Source organism: Pygocentrus nattereri, chromosome 26 (genome assembly GCF_015220715.1).
Source record: "Pygocentrus nattereri isolate fPygNat1 chromosome 26, fPygNat1.pri, whole genome shotgun sequence".
In the NCBI taxonomy this organism is placed as follows: Eukaryota; Metazoa; Chordata; class Actinopteri; order Characiformes; family Serrasalmidae; genus Pygocentrus; species Pygocentrus nattereri.
Genome location: NC_051236.1, coordinates 23,749,819 through 23,766,168, shown reverse-complemented (window position 1 = coordinate 23,766,168; position 16,350 = coordinate 23,749,819). Strand labels below are relative to the sequence as shown.

Genomic DNA, 16,350 nt, shown 5'->3' with positions numbered 1-16,350 from the left:
GAACAATAAGTAAAAATTAACAATACATGCAAAATATTTTTAATATTATATTATATATTAATATTAATGTAAACATCGATACGTTAGTATGAATATGCACTTTTTGTTGCATCTCTTTATAGGTATATCGCCCCAAATTATAGGTTTATACACACTTTGAACAATAACATAATAATACATACATGCAAAATATTTTTAAAAATTCATGCACACAATTTAATAGCACTCAAAAGTGTGTTTAAAACAATAAAAATGACAAAGAAATGTATTCAGAATGAAGCATACCTAATTAGTTGACTGCTGCAAACAAAAAAATACGCCTGGACAGTGAAGCCATTCAGCGTGTGAGCATCCTTCCTGCCTAAAAGAAAAAGAATAAACTTCTTAAACTTTCTTTTTAAAACTTTTTTGCCAAAGCTGGAAGTTATATTCATACTAGCACAGGGACTTTTATCTGCTCAACCTATCCTGCAACATTAGTTGCAAGTATTTTCAAAAAAGTATTTACTCTACACAATAAGTGAGTTGATTAATTACTTAAACAAAAGCTGGAAAAAAATCCCCATGATAGAAGACTGAATGCTTTCATTTATTTAACAGTTTTATATATTTACATTCCATTATATTGTAGCCTTCACCGCTATTTACAGTAGTGGTGCTTTATCTTTCAGCTGTTGTTGGCTACATTTACATGGTTTATAAGCATTTTTTTTCTCTAACAGCTCATTTGCTTGTCTCTCATCTCGCTGCTCCCATACACACACGACTCCTAGCCCCCCACTCTACAATAAGTGTTGTTAGCAAAATAAACCCAGTGAATAAATGCTGAAGAACATCAACCTAAAACATGTAAACATTTCTTAAATGTGTTACAATACTATATTATATATAATATTATAAATATAGGACATTTTTTTACACAACCAACATCCATGAAAGCTATATGTGTAAAATGAATGCCTGCACTTACATACAATAGTGAATCTCAGGCAGAAAGATGCCCCCCTTGCAATTCCACCTGATGGCCGCAGTGACTCACTTTGGTCTGTCCACAGTGAACAAAATAATACCACAAAAAGTGAAATCTTTTTCATTTTAAATAATACCTCTACTCTGAGTCAGTGACGCAGAACATGTTGCTTTTCCTTTCAACACAAATGTTAATAGTCTGTGCTCTCAGAGTGGCAGAGCAGCCCTGACCTGCACCGAAGTGTGTGCTATTTAGAGGCTAGACAGCTAAACAACTTTTTAATCAAAATACAGTGAAATAAGGCATGTAAATAAATGAAAATGGAGGTGAAATTTCTCCATTGTGGGACTAATAAGGGTCACTTAACTTAATAAATAGTTGCCATCTCCTTTTGTAATATTATGTGTTTGTTTGCTCTCCTTCCAGTCTAGAATAATCAGGATGCCAAACAGTGGCTATCAGTGACACCACTGCGGAGATGGGCCTTCTAATGGCTCCTGGCAACCACCAAACCCAGACTCGTCCATCCGATTGCCAGATGGAGAAGCCTGATTCGTCACTCCAGAGAACACGTCTCCACTGCTCTGGAGTCCAGTGAACACCTGAATTCAATGATGTGGATGGGTGAGTGAATACTTTTGGAAAGTTTTTATCCTCTTTCCTCGTTCAGGCTGTCTGTGGTTGCTGCTTCATGAGGTGCTGCAGGGAGATCAGCATGTCTACCAGCATTTATAGCACCTCTTTTTATCAAAGCTGCAACTCAAGTTGAAAAGTGCTTGCAAGGACTTTTGCTTTAATGCCATGACAAGCTTAGCTACACATATCAGTTCACTTTTTCATTCACTTGACCTGCCAGATGCATTGATGCTGGCCTACATTGCAATGGTAGCAAAGCATGCCAGTTTTTAATGCATTGCTATCTGAAGGGTTGAAGATCATGGGCAACCATTTGCGGTTCTATGCCTTTTTCTTTACATACAGAGATTTCTAAACATTCCCTAAATCCTTTGATATTATGAATTGCAATACCCATTACACTGTGTGCACAATTATTAGGCAAGTGAGTATTTTGACCATATTATAAATTTTAGGCATATTTTCAAACTCCAAGCTGGATAAACTTGAATGCTTAATGGATTTAAGCATAGCAGGTGATGTGTATCTGTGTAATGAGGGTGGGTGTGGCCTAAGGAGGTCAGCACCCTATATCAAGGTGTGCATAATTATTAGGCAGCTTTTTTTTTTAGGCAAAATGGGCCAAAAAAGAGATTGAACTGACTCTTAAAAGTAAAAAATTACCAAAAGTATCTCAGAGGGATGCAGCACTCTTGAAACTGCTAAGATATTGGGGCGTGATCACAGAACCATCAAACGTTTTTGTTGGAAATAGTCAACAGCGTCACAAGAAACGTGTTGAGAAAAAAAGACTCTAATTAACTGCCAAGGATTTGAGAAGAATCAAGCGTGAAGCTACCAGGAACCCATTATCTTCCAGTTCTGTCATATTCCAGAACTGCAACCTAGCTGGAGTATCAAGAAGTATAAGATGTTCAGTGCTCAGAGACATGGCCAAGGTAAGGAAGGCTGAAACCTGACCACCACTGAACAAGACACATAAGCTGAAGTGTCTAGACTGGTCCAAGAAATATCTGAAGGCAAATTTTTCAAAGGTGTTATGGACTGATGAAATGAGAGTGACTCTTGACAGACCAGATGGATGGGCCCGTGACTGGATCAGTAACAGGACAGAGCTCCACTTCGAGTCAGACGCCAGCAAGGTGGAAGTGGGGTACTGGTATGGGCTGGTATTATTAAAAATGAGCTGGTTGGACGTTTTCGGGTTGAAGATGGGCTCAAAATCAACTCCCAAGCCTACTGCCAGTTTTTAGAAGACACTTTCTTTAAGCAGTGGTCCAGGAAGAATCTGCATCTTTCAAAAAGACAATGATTTTTCTGCAGGACAATGCTCCATCACATGCATCCAAGTACTCCTCTGCATGGCTCGCCAGTAAAGGCATTAAAGATGAAAAACTTATGACGTGGCCCCCTTCCTCACCTGACCTGAACCCAACTGAGAACTTGTGGGCAATTCTTAAACAGGAGATTTACAGTGAAGGAAAACAGTACACCTCTCTGAACAGTGTCTGGGAGGCTGTGGTTGCTGCTCCACAAAAAGTTGATCGTCAACAGACCAAGAAACTGACCGACTCCATGAATGGAAGGCTTATCACTGTTATTGAAAAGAAGGGTGGCTATACTGGTCACTGCTTTTTTTATTATTTTTTTTAATATGTCAAATGTTCACTGGAAAGTTTTGAGTTGTTTGTTTATAATTCTCACTTGAACAGATGAAAATAAGTGAGATGGGATAATGTGTGTTTTTCATTTAGCTGCGTAATAATTCTGCACGATTATAGTTGCCCAATAATTGTGCACATATAGATATTCTCCTAAGAAAGCCAAAACCTCACTTTTACTTTCTTAAACATTCATGTTTGAGGTTTATTAACATTTTGGATTAAACGAGAGCGCTGTAGTTGGTGATTAATAAAAATAAACCTCAAAAATAAGACTTGCCTAATAATTGTGCACACAGTGTATAATAACAACAAGACTTTGCAAGGGGTGAACACAGAACAGGTTAATATACAGCCCACTGATCCAGGAGAAAGGAATAAGTGAGATGGCAACAGACTGAATACTGAGGTGAGAGTGACATCTACAGGTTAGGAGGAGAATGTCTTGGCATGAGCCTGATGCATCAGAAGCTCAGTCTTGAGATCACTGTGCTGCTCAATAAACCAATAAATTTGAAAGTGTGTGGTTCATAAGATAAATGTATAAAAAAAGTGGCATGTAATGTCTTTCTGACTGATTTACTACTTTCCCAGTGTACACACCGCAGTGCCTCCAGTGTGCAAGTCACTCAGGTTAGTACAGCACTACGAATTCAACTCAGTGTCTGACAGGCTCAGTGTGTTCTGCTCAGAGAACAATTTTTTAGGCATAATGAGTGACGCCTGGCTAAGACACATCCTCAGGTTTTTATTGATGATCCTAACTGCTGCCATACTTTTCCAAAAGATCTCTCTCGCTTTCTCTCCCCACTAACATATATTAATTACTTTTTTGTATATAAGCATATGTTAATGTCTCCATCTCTCTCTCTCTCTCTCTCTCTCTCTCTCTCTCTCTCTCTCTCTCTCTCTCCTTATATCAACATATATTAATGGCTATGTCATTTTAAATAACTCAGCATGGTTTGGATATGAATCTTAACTGTTGCATTGTTTTTTTGGTTTAAATCAAGTATAAATCATTATTAGTTTTAAAAAATTAGATACACCTAATTGCACTTTATCTTAAACAGTGTAAAATACTGATGTTTGAAATTTGAAAATTACAATTTCCTCTGAAAAATCTGAAGTCTACAAAAAAACCCACAACCACAAGGTTTTCCACCATTCTCAATGGTACCCCCATATTTTAAGGCATATTAAATGTACAATCCAAAAACAATGCAGCCTTTTCCTTGTACAGACAATCAGTTGGTTTTAGACAGTACTTCCTGCACCTCCACGTATTTTCACTAGGCTTTAAAAATAAAGTAAAATAAATGTGTACATTTCTTGTGACCATTCTACAAACACTTGCAATAATCAGACAGACAATACAGTCTTATTTCACTTTCATTATACACATGGAAGTAAAGTGAAAAGTCTTTTTAGGTGTTTAGATCTGTGTTTTAAATCAGTGCAGAAGTGGTGTAAACTAGTCTAAAGTAGTGAGACTAACTGCCACAAGACAAGCTTGCTTAAAACAACCAGGGTCTCTGCACTTAATTAGTAAATTAGTAAATACAGGTGTTTGGCTGTTAAAATTTCCACAAGTCTGGTACGATATTTGCCCAGAATCCATATAAAATAAGTAAAATCCAGATGAAGCATGTTCACCTGCAGTCCTTTAAATTGGGAAATGTGAGACCCCTGCAGTGCTGCCATTTAACAGATGATGGAGCTGCGCTCAAGTGCAAATTCAGTAACTCACTGTGCAAGCCTGTGCAACAGAACACATAATGCAAATAAAGCTGTTTGATTTACAACCCTGATTCCACAAAGGTTGGGACATAGTGCATAGTGCTAAATAAAAACAGATTGCAATGATGTGCAAATCATTTAAAACATATATTTAATTGAAACTAATACCAAGACAACATATCAAATGTTGAAACTATTTGGAATTCGATACCAGCAACACATTTCAAAATAGTTGGGACGGGGGTACGTTTACCACTGTGTTTCATCAGCTCTTCTCATAAACAACACTCTGTAAGTGTTTAGGAGCCGAGGAGACCAAGTGCTGTAGTTTTGAAAGTGAAATGTTTTCCTATTCTTGCTTGATATGGGATTTCAGCTGCTCAACATTTCAGTATCTCTTTTGTCATATTTTTCATTTCATAATGCACCAAATGTTTTCAGTGGGTTACAGATCTGGACTGCAGGCAGGCCAGTTTAGCGCCCTTTTATTATGGAGCCATGTTGTTGTAATACATAGATGTGGTTTGGCCTTTTCTTGCTGAAATAAGCAAGGTCTTCTCTGAAAAAAGATGTTTTATGACAGCATGTGTTGCTCCAATTTCTGTATATTTCGGTACCTTCACAGTCGTACTTGTGCAAGTCATCCATGCCATGTGCACTAATGCGCTCCATAATCATCACGGATGCAGGTTTTTAAACTGTGAGCTTATAACATGCTGTATGGTCCTTCTCTTCTTTAGCCCAGAGGATGTGATGCTCATGATTTCCAAAGAGAATTAAAAATGTTGACTTGTCAGGCACAGGACATTTTTCAACTTTGCATATCAACATATCAACAATATCAGGAGAAATAACAACTTTACAGGAGAAAGCAAAAATGTTAAAATATATTATAATTTTTATTCACTTTCTTTGGAATGTGTTTGAGGCTATTTTGAGGTATTTAACTTGAGGTACTTTATTTGGGATAATACAATCATACATTTATCATGCACATTAGAATGTTTTTCCAGTAAGGTATTGTGAGAAATTCTAGAGAATCTGCCTGCTATGTACACTGTATTTCCAAAAGTATTCACTCACCCATCCAAATCATTGAATTCAGGTGTTCCAATCACTTTTGTGGCCACTGGTGTATAAAATCAAGCACCTAGTCCTGCAGACTGCTTCTACAAATATTTATGAAAGAATGGGTCGCTCTCAGGAGCTCAGTGAATTCCAGTGTGGTACAGTGATCGGACACCACCTGTGCAAGCATGAAATTTCCTTGCTACTAAATATGTCAGTTGTATTATAACAAAGTGGAAGTGATTGGGAACGACAGCAACTCAGCCACAAAGTGTTAGGCCATGTAAAATGACAGAGTGGGGTCAGTGGATGCTGAGGTGCATAGTGCACAGAGGTCACCAACTTCCTGCAGAGTCAATCACTACAGACCTCCGAACATCATGTGGCCTTCAGATCAGCTCAAGAACAGCGTAGATAGCTTCATGGAATGGGTTTCCATGGCTGAGCGGCTACATCCAAGCCTTACATCACCAAGCGCAACGCAAAGCATCAAATGCAGTGGTGTAAAGCACTCTGGAATGACAAATCACACTTCTCCATCTGGCAATCCAATGGACGAATCTGCGTTTGGTGGTTGCCAGGAGAACGGTACTTGTCTGACTGCATTGTGTCAAGTGTAAAGTTTGGTGGAGGGGGGATTATGGTGTGGGGTTGTTTTTCAGAGTTGAGCTCGGCCCCTTAGTTCCAGTGAAAGGAACTCTTAATGCTTCAGCACCAAGAGATTTTGGACAATTTCATGCTCCCAATTTTGTGAGAACAGTTCCAACGTGACTGCGCACCAGTGCACAAAGCATGGTCCCTAAAGACATGGCTGAGCCAGTTTGGTGTGGAAGAACTTTACTGGCCTGTACAGAGTCCTGACCTCAACATTATAGAACACCTTTGGGATGAAGTAGAACGGAGACTGCAAGCCAGGCCTTCCAACATTAGCGTCTCACTCACTCACTCACTCACTCACTCACTCACTCACTCACTCACTCACTCACTCACTCACTCACTTCTGGAAGAATGGTCAAAAATTCCCATAAACACACTCCTAACCCTACACATCCTCGTGATTTTGCATCAAAAATCCACGCCACTTTATTTCCACTTTATAGCTCAGGACTGCTTTAATGCAGCAGTTTACTACACATAGCCTTAGAAACAGCGAACCCCACCGTTTCTAAAAATAGCAGCGCATGGTCCGATGAAGCATCTGTTTGCAAACCATTGTGCAAAAACAATAAAAATAGCTCTGTTTGTGTGCGGATCCAGCGTGCTGAAGAGATGTGCGCACACCTTCAGAGTCTTTTGCTGTCCGTCCAACAGTGCAGAACTGATATAGTTTTCATGTTTATTTTATGTTACATAGTTCTTTATTCTGTGTGTTCTAAATAAACCAGTATCTAATCATTTGTGGAAGGACTCTTTTTATTATATATTACTATTATACTTACATAACTTACAATTACTATTATAAGTAATTGTTATTATAAGCAGCTGATAGTAAACAAGTAAAAAGTGTACTAAAATAGTGTTTTATTAGCTGGAATATTAGCCATATTGGCCCTGTCACAGTCTGTCACATGCAGTTTTAACAATCTGCAAGTATACTACTGGTGAGAATATGAAGAAAAATAAGTCTGCCTGATGATTGATGAACAATTTTTATATTTTCGACTCATAGACACTTTATTCTAAACATTTTTAATAGACATCTATGGCGTGAATTGATTTTTCTATTTTTTTAATTGATACAGTCAAAAAAACATCATATTAAATCCTATGGATTAAGAATGGGATGTCATTCAAGTTCATATGCATCTGAAGGCAGACGACCGAATACTTTTGGAAATATAGTGTATTCTCAGCAACTGCAGAGGGCAGTGTGACATGAATGTTTACTCTGTGTGTTTCTAGATTTCTCTCATAACTGCAGCTGCATTAAAACCTGTATTCATCTGTTGTATGTCAGTCTACAAAGGCACATCCACAAACACTGGCAGTGGAACGGGTCGTACTCATGAGCTTAGTGACTTTTAACATGGCGCTGTCATAGGATGCCACCTGAGCAGCTGCACATAAGTCTTAGATCAAAATGCACAATGACAAATGGGGACGAGAGTGCTGTAAAGCACACTGCCACTGGACTCTGGAACAGTAGGCTATCCAGTAGTCGATAGTTATGGAAAAATTAGTAGCTAGCTACATTGTCGCTATTTCCCAAAATGTTCAGCTAGCTACAATTTAGCTTTTTTAGCTTTTAAATGTAGTGGCTACTTTTTAGCTGCTTTTTGAAAATTAGTATGCTACTTTTTAGCTGCTTACAAAGTGCGACTGTCAGAACGTTTGTTTGTGAATCTCCACCTGGCATACCAAACAAGCCCAACTGAGAGTGTGAACAAGATATCAGTTCATCATCATTTAATCATGTGCCAGAAAGAAACATACAATTGAAAAGCTGCAAATGTACAAGATCACCAAAAAGTGTAATCGACAATCAAACGTACACAACGAAAAGCGTGATATCCAACAAAAGTTTAGACAAAAGGCAAAGTCAATCATTCCAGGTTTTTCCCAACAAAATTAATCATATACACACCAATTTTGTGTAAAATGTTATCAACTGTTGAAATAAAACTGCTACAATTTAAACATTTCAGCAAGACATGCCACTCAGAGTCAGAGTGTTAAACTTAAGTAGCACTTCAGCCTCACAATCATTGTAGAGCTGCTGCAGATTTTTAGGTAAAATAACATAATAATCCTTCCTTGCTCTAAAATCATTAAAACACACAGTTCTACCACAGTTGTCACAATAAATGCTCTTACAATAAATGCTGGAGATAATGTATTACTGCTAATTCACCCTTTAATGCTGAAGACTGATGCACAGACTGTTGGACACACAGCAATAATGAAACTACAAAAAGATGAATGAATTTGCATTTATTAGCGCTCAGCTTTTTCCTCATACGCTTAAAGTGCAACCACTCGCAAAGTTGAAGCCGCTTCTCATTCTTGGTATGAATTCTGCCATTCCACCTTAAATGGTGCAGCTGTACAATCTGGCACCTCAGGTACCATTTAAGGTGGAACAGGACAATTCGAATGAGAAGCTAGAAAATGAGAAGTGACTTCAGCCTCATATAAAGCCGAACATTGAGAGATATTTTACAAGAAACTGACAGAGAAGTTTCCTGACTGAGGTGCAAGAAAAAAGCTTAAAGCAGAGCAAAATAAGTCTGAGTTTGTGTTGTTGTTATATTTTTAACCTAAACTATCAGCACAGACTGAGATATGCTTACAATCACGATGGTAAAATGGACATAAAATGTTGTGCCTCCCAAGGTAGTTCCATTTTTGTTAAATGGAAAAAATGGCTCTTAACATTTCGATTGCAAGCTCTGAGCAAAGTCTACTAGTAAGGGGTGACCAGCACATGCCTATTTACTCAAACAGTGCACGGCTCAGTCAGGATTGCAGGTCGCCACCAGCCAAGTTAACGACCGCATTGTTTTTTAGGTGTGTTCCTACTCTCCTTAGTTCCAGTGAAGGGAGATCTTAATGCTTTAGCCTGCCAAGACATTTTTGGCAATTACATTCTTCTAAGTTCTGAGAACAGCTAGGGGAAGGCCCTTTTATGTTCCAGCATGACTGTGCCCCAGTGCACAAAGCAAGGTGCATGGCTCCTTGGCATGGCTGCATGAGTTTGTTGTGGAGGAACGTGACTGGTCTGCACCAAGCCCTAACCTCAACTGCATCAAACACTAAACCAGAACAGAGATTGTGAGCCAGGCCCTCTTGTCCAGTATTAGAGTCTGACCTCTGCTCTTCTGCATGAATGGGCAAAAATTCCCACATCCACACTCCAAAATCTTGTAGAAAGCTTCACAGAAGAGTAGAAGCTGTTATAGCTGCAAAGGGGGGAGCAACTTCATATGAATGCCTATACATTTAGAATGGGATGTCTTAAAAGCTCCTGTAGGTGTAATGTATCGGTGTCCCAATACTTTTGTCCACATAGTGTATATTAAAGTGTAATAAATATATTTGTAAGAAATCCATTCTATTTTGAATTGTAGGGCTAAGTACTCCCTCACATGTTTGAAGTGTGTTGGTCATGCACTTTAGTGCAGAGTACTAGATCAGAGCCAGCCCTTTACAAATAAATATACCAGACAGGTGTGCCAGCTAGTTCAGACTGATGACAGTTCATTTGACGTTTGTCCATCAAGATGAAGCTGCTCCTGAGCCTGTGTCTGTCTTCTCTGTTCTGCTCAGGTAAAATAAAAAAAATCATGTTTTTTTTTTTTATCCTTTTTCATGTTTGCTGCATGCTGCATGTTTACTAGGTTTACTAAACCACAACTTTGTGTTTATTTTTATGTATTTGTCATAGAAATTTCTCAGTGACTTTATTCATAACTTGTTTCTAACTGTTCCTTTAAAACAGTATTGCACTCATGCTACTCTTTTATTAAAGGAAAGTGTAGGCATACGTAAAAATTACTTTGCAGAAGCAGAGCTTTGGAATGTAGTGCTGCTTGATACAATAACAGTACTACTTTATAACAAAATCTTTCCTTAAAAAATGGCTTAATTGGCTTAAATGAGCTATGAATGGTCATTAATCAGGTAATAAAACGGTTAAAATGGTTAAGAAGCAGTTATAACACATAAATACAATTATTTCTTGCTTGCCAAATAGCAAGCCTACATTTGTCTATAATGTTAAAACTAATGTTAGGTCTTTGGTAACTTACATAGTCTTCTCCATTAGCCTCAGTTGAACCACTGTCCTTTTTGTTTCTGTATCATAACTGCTTTTAATGATTTTAGGGTAATGTCCTACAAAATAACCATTAATCAAGTAATTTTAAAGCGTTCAGAAACTTTTTAAGGGCAGTTTGACTGTAATGGAGCACCACATTTAACATTGGCTGTGTCTAAAACTGAAGGCACTTGTCTTGCAGCCTATGCTGTCTTATAAGTCAGTGCCTCAGAAGGTACTGTTGTGATGAAAGTATCTGCAACCAAATCACTTTTGAGGTGTGTTCTGAAGGCAGTAATATGTCACACTGTTGCCAAGATATTAGCATTGTTAGCATTGTTAGCATCTTTTACAAAAAAAAGGTTTTCTAAGAAGGCCAGCATGCTGAACTTTTATAATCAAAATAAAAAGTATTGTATTATACACAAACCGGTTTCTCTCCTCTGCTGTGTCACTGCTAGTGTTTCTGCTTTTTTATCTAACTACGTTGGCATTGACGTAAAGAATTATGAGATATGTAGGGCAGCAAAGGATGCTGTGTAAGTAGACAGCATTTATTATATTTCAGACACAGCCATTGTCATCCAATGTCTGTGCTTTATTTATTGAACATTTGTATTACATTATTATGCACAAAGTGGAAATTGTTGAGCTATAAAAGGTGTATGACATGTCAGTTCCAGTATTTATGCATTGTCTGTCTACTGGGTTCACTTCTCTATCAGTGTACACGCTGAAGTGCCTCCAGTGTCTCCGTGGTTCAGGTCAGTGCAGCACCACAGATTCAGTCGACTGTGATACAGGCTCAGTGTGTGCTACTCTGAGAACTAGTATTGATGTGTCAGGTAAGCACAAGAGTGTCTTTTTAATGTTTTAAATGTTGATTGTTTATGATTCAGTTTGTTTATGTCACCAAATTTTCTCCTGTTATATCATATGAACTTTTTTCAAATTTCTGCTTAAAGGGTTTTCTGTGGCTACTACTACAGTTGCACGAAATTGCCTAGAACAGAGCCTCTGTTCTCTGCTAAGTGCAAATTCTACAGGCGTAACTTACTCAACTAACATTGGAGTGGCAACTTTCGTTGGTTTCCTTGCCTGCTGTAATAAAGATAATTGCAATGACATCAACATCCCTGGTAAGAAAGATTCTTTTTATTATTTATTTATTTTTTTAAAAAGTGATGTTTTCATAATCGATGTTTATGGCATATTAAATATGGGGGTTTTTTATACAAGTGTGTAGATTTAGAAAATAATTCATTTAAAATTGGTACAATTGTTGCCTTCTCATTAAAATAAATTTAAAGCAAACAAACAAAAGCAATAGCAAAAGGCTATAATAATGCATGAGCTGTATGAGCGAGAGAGGGTCACAATCAGAAGAAGTTGGAGTCATAACTGTATATGTGATATATATATATATATATATATATATATATATATATATATATATATATATATATATACACATCCATTCCAGAGAACACATTTCTGCACGTCAATGCACAATTTCTGTTTACTTGCTGAATTTAACATGTTGGGAATAAAAAACAAAACAATTTTCAAAAAATAAATAAAAAAATTAAAAAATTAATGTTTAAGTTTGTTGTTAACTCAAAAGATGTGTTAACTCATTTTCACTTGAAATATCACAGAACTTTTGCATATGACGGAATAACATTTCACTGATGCACCCAGTAGAAATCTCATGATTTTCATGTTCAGGTTCATGAGAACTGATTATTCATAGTAAGGATGATGAATTAGTAGATAAAGTTTTTGAGTAAAATTTGAGCAAATAAGTCAAATATTATTATTAATGACTAAGTACACAAGTCACACCACAGTGTTATATAAATACACAGATCACAAATTACATAAATACAGAAAGGTGTCCAACTGGGCTGAGATCTGGTCACTTCGAAGGGCACAGCTTATGATTTACATCATGAAACATAGTCATGAAACGATTCAGTGATCATTCTGGCCATTCTTGAAGAGACCACTCCCATTAGAATAGAAATATTTCATCATATGATAAAAAAATACCGACCAAGTTAATTTAACCAACCATGCCAACAAAATGCCCCTCATAGCATAAGAGTACAGGTACAGTTTCTATTAAAACAATGTCCTATTGAACAGTCTCTTTGACTGAAGCTCTTGCCATCTGTGCTCCAGTGATGAATCCTCTTTGAATGTCACTTACATATTTTCATGATCCACAAACAAGGTCAACAGGGCCTGCTCAACATTTTCAACTTATAGTTGCTGTTTAAAGAAAAACAAGTATCTTCAAAAATAGTAACTTTGCAGGAAAAGGCAAAAACACCCTTACCTTTCAATGTAAGTTAATGTAAAGAGGTTTTATTTAATGTAAAGAGAATTTAGTGCATTTCTATTGACTCAATCATTATGGATTTTTACAAGACATAGAGGACAGCTGGTTGGTTGAAACGATGTAGAAAAATGCACTTGTAACACTTCTCCACTCATTTCTTTAGGTTTTTTTCTTTTGTTGCTCATCTGGCAATAAATGATTATACTGGATTGTATTAGAGAAAAACAAATTGTAAACATGCAATGCAAATGTAAGATAATCTCTTAAATATAAGTGATTAAGATGCTCATTTACACCTGAAAAGTTAGTAAGGAGGAATTTCTACTCTGTCCAAACTCAAGTTTAGAAACATCCAGACGAGCACCATCTCATTTTTGTGGTTATGTAGCACCATGAGTTTTACTTTAGAATTAAAGTCATGTGGATTCACTTTCATGTATGAAAGTTACTGTGTCTGCAAATGATTGTGTTGATACTTGTTAAAATTTCAGTTTGTTTGAGCTGATGCACTTAGGGTGGGAACAAACTTGGAGAAAACATTTCTAAAATACTCCAATGCCTCGTGAAGGTGCTACTCAAAGTAGAGAGTGAAGGTGCACTGGTTAAAATTATTTGAGGGATAATATATATCTATATATAGCTATATCTGTATATCGCTGCTGTCAGAACAAAACCTTGTATCTCCAAAATGGTAACTTTACAGGAGAAGGACAAAAACCTGCATTACATTCAATATAAGTCAATGGAACCAGACTTTTCCAAATCAATTTTGGCCATTTATTTTGGTCCAATCATCCATCCATCCATTTTCTAAACCGCTTCTCCGTCAGGGTCGCGGGGGGGTGCTGGAGCCTATCCCAGCAGTCTTCGGGCGGAAGGCAGGATACACCCTGGACAGGTCGCCAGTCCATCGCAGGGCAGACAGACAGACACAGACAGTCACTCACACACTCACACCTAGGGGCAACATAGCATGTCCAATTGGCCTGACTGCATGTCTTTGGACTGTGGGAGGAAACCGGAGAACCCGGAGGAAACCCACGCAGACACAGGGAGAACATGCAAACTCCACACAGAGAGGACCCTGGTCGCCTGGCCGGGAAATCGAACCCAGGCCCTCCTTGCTGTGAGGCGACAGCGCTACCCACCACGCCACCATGCCGCCTATTTTGATCTATCCTTCATGAAATTTACTCATGCATTTTTAAATTATGTCAAAAACTGAAAATTCAACAAAAATTGAGATACAAGGTTTTGTTGCAACAGCAGCAATAGATTGATAGATAGATAGATAGATAGATAGATAGATAGATAGATAGATAGATAAAAGATCAATAAACTATCAATAAAAGAGAAAACTTCTAATCAACAACAGTGATTTCATTTTTTGAGTGTACCTGAGATTAATGCGTTGCACTCAGCTGGTCCATGTTACCCAGAGACTGAGGCAAGACGTGGTCAAAATAGTGTTGTGACTGAGACAAGCCTGAAACTGGACTACAACACTACACAAAGTATTGAAGAATTTAATTGTGTTGATTTTGCGCTTTGAGCACAACTCTGTCAAAACTCAACTAAAGGGATTCTGAAACATTCTGAAGAATGAGGATTGTAGAGCACTGCTTCTCTTCAGCTTGTGTATCTGTTTCACAGAGCCTGACAACACCCTGAATGGACTGAAATGTGCCACCTGCAAAAATATATTGGACACAGTCTGCAACACCACTGTGTCCTGTGTGGGAAACCAAGATCGCTGTGTGAATAACACAAGTTAGTTTCATAATAGGCTAGACAACATACTCTATGTGTTATTATTTTGTAATAATCGTACCTTTTGACATTTTTATGCAATGTTTTGTCTTTTTCCTCCCTCAGTTCTAGATTTGCCAGTTTTTGGCTCAGTGGTAAGCACACCTGCAAAGGGATGCGTCTCTAAAAGCTTCTGTGATGCTACCACTTTGGGAAGTATCACTTGTTGCTCAGGAAACATGTGTAATGGGAGTAAAGACTGGCTCAGACTGGACCTCAGCCTTTTACTGTTGGCCTTAACTGCAACCATGCTGTATTGATAGAGCTCTCTCCCTCTCTCTGTTTCCCTCTCTCTCTCTTTATCTCTGTTTTTCTCTCTCTATCTCTACCTATGGAAAGAAATGTCAATGGATATGTATTTCTACCATAATAATTACCATAATATCTCAACGTAATAACTGGATATGAATCTTGTTGTGTGGTTTTCTGTGTTATCTGCCAGTTTAATATATATATATATGAGAATGTTATATATGACATATGGATGAAGTATTTCATTTAAATGTTACATTTACATTTACAGCATTTAGCAGACACTCTTATCCAGAGCAACGTACAAGAAGTGCTTTGTCTATCTAGAGAAAGTATCTTTGCTAGTTAGTAATAGGTTAGAGTCCTGAGCTCAGATACTGCTAGAAACAAAAACTCACTGTTGATACCCAGAAAAAAAGGAACAGAGTTGAACACAGAACTCTGTGCAATACAATAAAATACAATACATAAGTGCAGTACAATACCTTACAATCCATACTTAATTCAGTGCTCATTTAAGTGCTGTGTAAAGAGATGGTCTTCAGTCTGCAATTGAAGACAGCGAGAGACTCTGCTGTACAGACAACCAGTGGGAGTTTGTTCCACCACCTGGGTGCCAGTACAGAGAATGCTCTCGATCTCGATGCTTGTCTTCCACGCGCCTTGAAGGATGGCGGGTCAAGCCGAGCTGTACTCGAAGCACGAAGGGCTCATGGTACAGTTTGAGATTTCACCATTGCCATCAAGTAGGTAGGGGCTGGTCCACTGGGACACCAGTGGAGAGCCTGCATGGAGAGGATGTGAACCCTCTTCATGTTCCCTAATAAGACCCTCCTCCAGGTAGGACTTGAACCACCACCAAGCATAGACAGTAATTCCAAGGTTGGTAAGGAAGTCCAGAAGGATCATATGGTTGACCATGTCAAACACTGCTGAGAGGTCAAGAAGAAACAGGACAGATGACAGTTTGGCTGTTCTTGCTGACTGGAGCTTCTCGGTCACTGCTATAAGAGCAGTTTCTGTTGAGTGCGCTGGTTTGAAGCCAGTCTGCTTGGGGTCCTGTGTGAAAAAGAGAGAAAGTTGATTATAGACTGCACGTTCAAGAATTTTTGAA

The 16,350-nt window shown here is 38.0% G+C and overlaps 1 protein-coding gene across 1 annotated transcript; it reads left to right on the top strand.

Annotated features, from left to right (window-relative positions):
- Window positions 1-10,270: 10,270 nt before the first annotated feature.
- On the top strand, window positions 10,271-15,375 carry LOC108440243 (protein RoBo-1-like). Its single transcript, XM_017719031.1, has 5 exons — window positions 10,271-10,341; window positions 11,557-11,676; window positions 11,797-11,970; window positions 14,829-14,945; window positions 15,051-15,375. The coding sequence occupies exons 1-5, from the start codon at window positions 10,296-10,298 to the stop codon at window positions 15,242-15,244; spliced, it is 651 nt and encodes a 216-aa protein (XP_017574520.1). The 5' UTR covers window positions 10,271-10,295; the 3' UTR covers window positions 15,245-15,375.
- The last annotated feature ends 975 nt before the right edge of the window (window positions 15,376-16,350 follow it).

Coding starts and splice junctions, on each gene's coding strand:
- LOC108440243 (XM_017719031.1), top strand. CDS start 10,296: ATGAAGCTGCTCCTGAGCCTGTGTCTGTCTTCTCTGTTCTGCTCAG. Junction 10,342..11,556: donor GTCTTCTCTGTTCTGCTCAG/GTAAAATAAAAA, acceptor CTTCTCTATCAG/TGTACACGCTGAAGTGCCTC. Junction 11,677..11,796: donor AACTAGTATTGATGTGTCAG/GTAAGCACAAGA, acceptor TTCTGCTTAAAG/GGTTTTCTGTGGCTACTACT.